This window comes from Nicotiana attenuata, unplaced genomic scaffold, assembly GCF_001879085.1.
Source record: "Nicotiana attenuata strain UT unplaced genomic scaffold, NIATTr2, whole genome shotgun sequence".
Lineage (NCBI taxonomy): Eukaryota > Viridiplantae > Streptophyta > Magnoliopsida > Solanales > Solanaceae > Nicotiana > Nicotiana attenuata.
This window is the reverse complement of record NW_017670900.1, coordinates 227,068-231,963: the sequence shown is the minus strand read 5'-3', so window position 1 is coordinate 231,963 and position 4,896 is coordinate 227,068. Positions and strand designations below refer to the sequence as shown.

The following is a 4,896-nucleotide window of genomic DNA, read 5'->3' as shown; positions in this document are numbered from 1 at the left end:
TGCACTTCACCCTACTCAGCTAATAGGACTATGATTAAAATCCATCCTTTCCTATTCTGATTTCGATATGGCTAGTTGGCTGATTAATGCAAGTGTTATGCTGGTTTATATCAATGCCTAACACTTCCATGCATTCTTTCTAAACGATGATATCCAAGTCAGTTTGCTCAATTATTCCAGTGCACGTGTACTATGATTAATTATTTTGAAGGGATGTCATACAGAGATAAAAGTACGAGATATATAGCGAACATGTAGTTATAACTTATAAGAAATTATTCGGTATTAGAATGAAATGGACTTGAACAAAGTGGAATGAAACACAACATTCATATAACAATACCTAAATAATTCGAAAGGGAGGGATAGTCAATTGAGTGATGTAACAAAATTACGTGAAAAAAGAAAACCTTTTTGCTTCAGATTACATACATGATGTATCTAGAATTCCAATAACCCCACCCCCAATAACCCCAACAAACAGGGGCGGATGCAGCTTTCGGGTAGCGGGTTTATCTAAATCCACTACTTTATATCTGCAGTACATATAAGCATATGTGTCAAAAAAATCTAAAATTACAATAAATAGTATATGAACCCATAACTTTAAAAATATAATAGGTTCAATCTCAAAATCTAATGGATTGTGGTGGTTCTGGCAATCAAGTCTCCGGCGTAATTTTAGTCTTCAACGCACAAGCTACCAATATCAAATATCTTGATGCATATTGCAAAAATAATATTCATGAGCTTTAGAAGATCGTCAATAGCCCAGAATTCTTGAAATGATAAAAGCAAAATGTTAGAGCAGTGCGCTAAGAAGACACTACAGAAGATTGTGAGAGCCTAAGACACTCACTTTGACACCTCTTAAGACAGATATCATTCCAGTTAGGCACTTGATGCTGATTAACACAAACAGTCCGAGCACACGCATCAGCACAAGCATCAAGCTCGGAAACACCACAAACGGTAACGCAAGTATCGGGTGTCGGGTCTTTAGAAAATGCACCAACCTTCTTGAGCATCCTTTTTGAAGTACACACTCTTTCACAGACAAATATATCATCAGAGTTCTTCTCACGGCCTCTCGCCCTCTTCAACCTCTCCTCCTCATCTCTCCTCTTTTTCATCCTGAAAGCTTGACCTGCCACTACAGCTGGCACAGCAGCTCCAACTAAAGACCACCACCATTCCACCATTACTTCTACCTGGAGAATATTTAGCCTTCGAATCTTCAACCTTCGCCTTGACTACCTTATTAGACACACACGTGCATAAAGCAAGAATTAGCATAACAGCAAAAAAAAAAAAAAAAGAACTTAGCATAAAACAAAACAAAATATTAACGCAACAAATGCATCCATATATCCAACACGATCGAGATCTTTTGGCTCAACCTGGAAATTAGGATACGTTAAGGAAATAAGGGGAAATATACATTATGGGTTCCTCTTATGCTTTAGCTAAGTGAAGAACATGAACATATTATTTATACCCCCCTTACAATTGATTCATACCTTTAGTCAGTGATTGCAACTTTTTGATGAAAAAGAAGGCAAGAGAAGGGAAAACATTTGTTTGCCTTCTTTTTGTTTCACTGGTGGTAACATGAGCTCTCTAAAGCGGAAGTTGGCAGCAAAATGGATGGCCCCTATGAGTCTCTTTAGCCGTTATGCTAGACTTGACGAACATAGAGAGCACAAAAACTAGCTAAGCAATATTAGCTGAAATTGGGTGAAACAACGAATAACAACCATTGCTATTGTTGAAGCAGCTATTCTACTACCTATTGTTCCATCATTTATCATACAGAATATAAATCATATTGGCCAAATGAATTTGAGTAATTCTTGCTAATCAATACCAATTTTCTGATGACAAAGTTAGCTCAGCAAAAAACAAAATGTTTCTGTTGCACTAGTCCTACTTGCTAGCTATTTGCATACCCTTCAACACTTTGCTCATGTAATACTAACTACCCTGGCCACCCCTATACTCAAGAAGGACCTGTTATAAAAAGGGCTCCAATAAAGGCAATTTGCGACTTATGGAACTAAAATATTGAAATTGAACAATTCAATCTAAAGAATGACCTTTACTTTCTACAAATCACCATAAACATAAGGTGCCTTTCTCATCCTCCAAAATTGATGCTAAACGTCAACTTACAAAAGATTTTTTTGCTGCAATCTTCGCAGCATTCTTTTAAATCCAATGGCTTTTCCACCTCAGTCAAATAAGAAATTGGAGCTTTCCTGACGGACCAGACTTACTTCAACCTTTCCTTGCCAAATATCTCTAAACCAGCATGCTATAGACTAAGCTGCACTCACGCTTTATGATCTTCTTGAGCTTCTTAAAGAATGTGACTATTCCTTTTAACATCAATAGATATGAAGTAATGGTGTCTAAGCGCTCGTACAGTCACATTCCTTTAGAGCTTGTTCATTGCTTACTAATGATTCCATGAATTATTGAAAAAAGCAAATTCCTTTTACTTAGTGAAGCATTAGAATAGACATAGAGTCCTATTTGACTCATCTTGTCCTCAAACATTACGAATAAACTATACCAGTTCAACTCATAGAACTTACTCATAGAAAATGCAAAATTTGGAAGTGTCCAAAAAATAGTTCTCCAGATCTTTTCCTTTTATTATTATTATCTCTCCCTTTTTTCTCCCTACAGGATAGGGAGGAGGCATAGATTCATCTTCTTCAGGACACTTTTAGTTCCCAAATAAGGTTCAGGACGTCCAACACAAATAATAAACATCTCCATGACTGTGTAATCTTCAACTTCTGATACCTTTATGAAATCACTGGCATTGGATAGCTTATAGCATTCTGCACCTGCAGGTTGAAACCGGAGATTTACCATAGGAGACCAGAGTTCAAATTCCAATAAAAGCAGAAAAGAGCTAAGTAACTTTTTTCCATCTGTCTAGATCTTGGTAAATAGAGTTACCCATATACATGTGCTAGTGGCGAGTTACATAAGTTGACCCAAACACTACCACTGTAAAAAATTAAGAAAAGGCCATTTAGCGATCCTCTAGAAGTTGTCTGATGTTGCTTGATCTTTGAACTTCAAACTAAATTTTTAGCCTGCCAAAATGCTTACAACATATACTAAGCCTCAACTACTTCAAGCTCGTACAGTTGCCCAAGAGCAAACCCATTCTTTAGTAAGAAACTCAAAACGCATTTCGCCTTCCAAGAAGAATCCAATGTTTTGAAACGAATCATACTAATTCCATTCTAGACCAAATCGTACCATCCAGTTCCTTGAAGGTGCAGTGAATCATATCAATCCATTTGTTCATCGTTACCATCTTGTTCAAAGTGGTAAAATTGTGTCCTTGGAAACGGGCCAGATGTAGATAGATTAAAGAAAGCTGCAGGCAGATCTCCACTATGGCCAAATGCAAGGTTTTAGCAGCGAGTGCCTTCAGTTCGAACTATGTATACAGACAACAGAATAATTTGGAAAATGTACATTATTGCTAAGTTTGTGCCCACAGCCACGAAAAGGAGTAATGGGTTCTTGTATTCTGTACCCACTGACTTAAAATCCTGTATTCACATCCAGTCTCCAGGTAAAGTAAACTAAAGAATTAGTTGAAGAGACTGGTCAAACGTGTACTATCCTAATGGATAAAGAAGAACAGAAGCTAAAGCCTTGAATTTGATACAGGTAAATAACGGGTTCATCAATCACCTTCCAAGAATTTGAATACATAACATCAGATGCCAAAAAAATATGTCAAAAGGACAAATTATGTGCAAATGCAGTTGCCCAAAGGAAGATATATATAAATATATGTCATAGAACATCAATAACATGCCAAATTGAAAGAATTTCACATATTATTCAGAAAACAAAAACTTAATATTTAGAGGGGATGGAGAAGCAAGCACATACTGCCAAATAAACGGATTAATCAGCTAAGGAAATTGCTAGAAAACCTGAATTTAACTCCTTGCCGGCTGTCACAAGTGATAATCCGTGAGTTAGTAATAGCTCTAATGTTTTACCTTTTGTACCCTGCACGAAAATTGGAGACGGCCTCTTATAGAAACTGTAAATTGACAACCCCTTATGGTGTTTAACTCCAAGGTGCTCGGGGTTGCTTAAGGGCGCGTTCGGTGTGAGAGATAAGGGGTAATTACTCTCGTAATTAAATTTGAGATGAATTTATCCCATGTTTGGTGGAGATAAAATTGTGGTATACTAACCCCGGGATTAGTTATCCCCGGATTGTAATCCCGAGATCATAGTGTTTTTGTATCCCTATGGAAGGTGGATAACTAATTTCGGATAATTAATCATGGGATAATTTTTAAGGGTTTGTTTGGTTGGAAAATAAGTTATCCCATGATTAATTATTTCGGGATTAGCTATCGCACCCTCGATAAAAAGAATACTACAATCTCGGAATAACTAATCCCGAAATTAATTATATTATTCTAACCAAACATGGGATAAACTCATCTCAAATTTAATCCTAGAATTATTTATCCCTTATCCCTCGCAGCAAACGAGCCCTAAAAGGATAATATCCCTAGCTTTAGAATTTTTTGGGATAATTGAGAGTTTAATTGATTTACTTTATAATAAAAAATAATTTTAACATAAAATTATGTATTGTATTGTATTGTATTGTTTACATATTATATAAAATTATGTATTTGNGTATTGTTTACTATATTATATAAATTAATGTATTGTTATAAATAAAGAACTTAAGTTAAAGAAACCAAAGACAAGTAGAGAGAGAGAGAGAGAGATATATATTTATTATTCAACTTCAAATTCATGTAATAAAACTAAAATCTCCTCTATTCATAGAAGAAAGCAAGCTGATGTGTAAGCTGCTACTGTACCATATAT

The 4,896-nt window shown here is 35.8% G+C and overlaps 1 protein-coding gene across 9 annotated transcripts; it reads right to left on the bottom strand.

Moving 5' to 3' along the window:
• Nucleotides 1-366: 366 nt before the first annotated feature.
• Nucleotides 367-4,146, bottom strand: LOC109244343 (uncharacterized protein At5g64816-like). Of its 9 annotated transcripts, XM_019411416.1 has the most exons (4): nucleotides 3,972-4,146; nucleotides 2,812-2,855; nucleotides 860-1,257; nucleotides 367-779 (listed from the first exon to the last, which is right to left on the bottom strand). In XM_019411416.1, the coding sequence occupies exons 3-4, from the start codon at nucleotides 1,200-1,202 to the stop codon at nucleotides 682-684; spliced, it is 441 nt and encodes a 146-aa protein (XP_019266961.1). In that variant the 5' UTR covers nucleotides 1,203-1,257; nucleotides 2,812-2,855; nucleotides 3,972-4,146; the 3' UTR covers nucleotides 367-681. The 9 variants fall into 9 exon arrangements, with proteins under 9 accessions (XP_019266961.1, XP_019266962.1, XP_019266963.1 ...); XM_019411417.1 differs by lacking the exon at nucleotides 2,812-2,855 and having other exon boundaries at nucleotides 3,928-4,146; XM_019411418.1 differs by lacking the exon at nucleotides 2,812-2,855 and having other exon boundaries at nucleotides 860-1,253; nucleotides 3,928-4,146.
• Nucleotides 4,147-4,896: the final 750 nt, after the last annotated feature.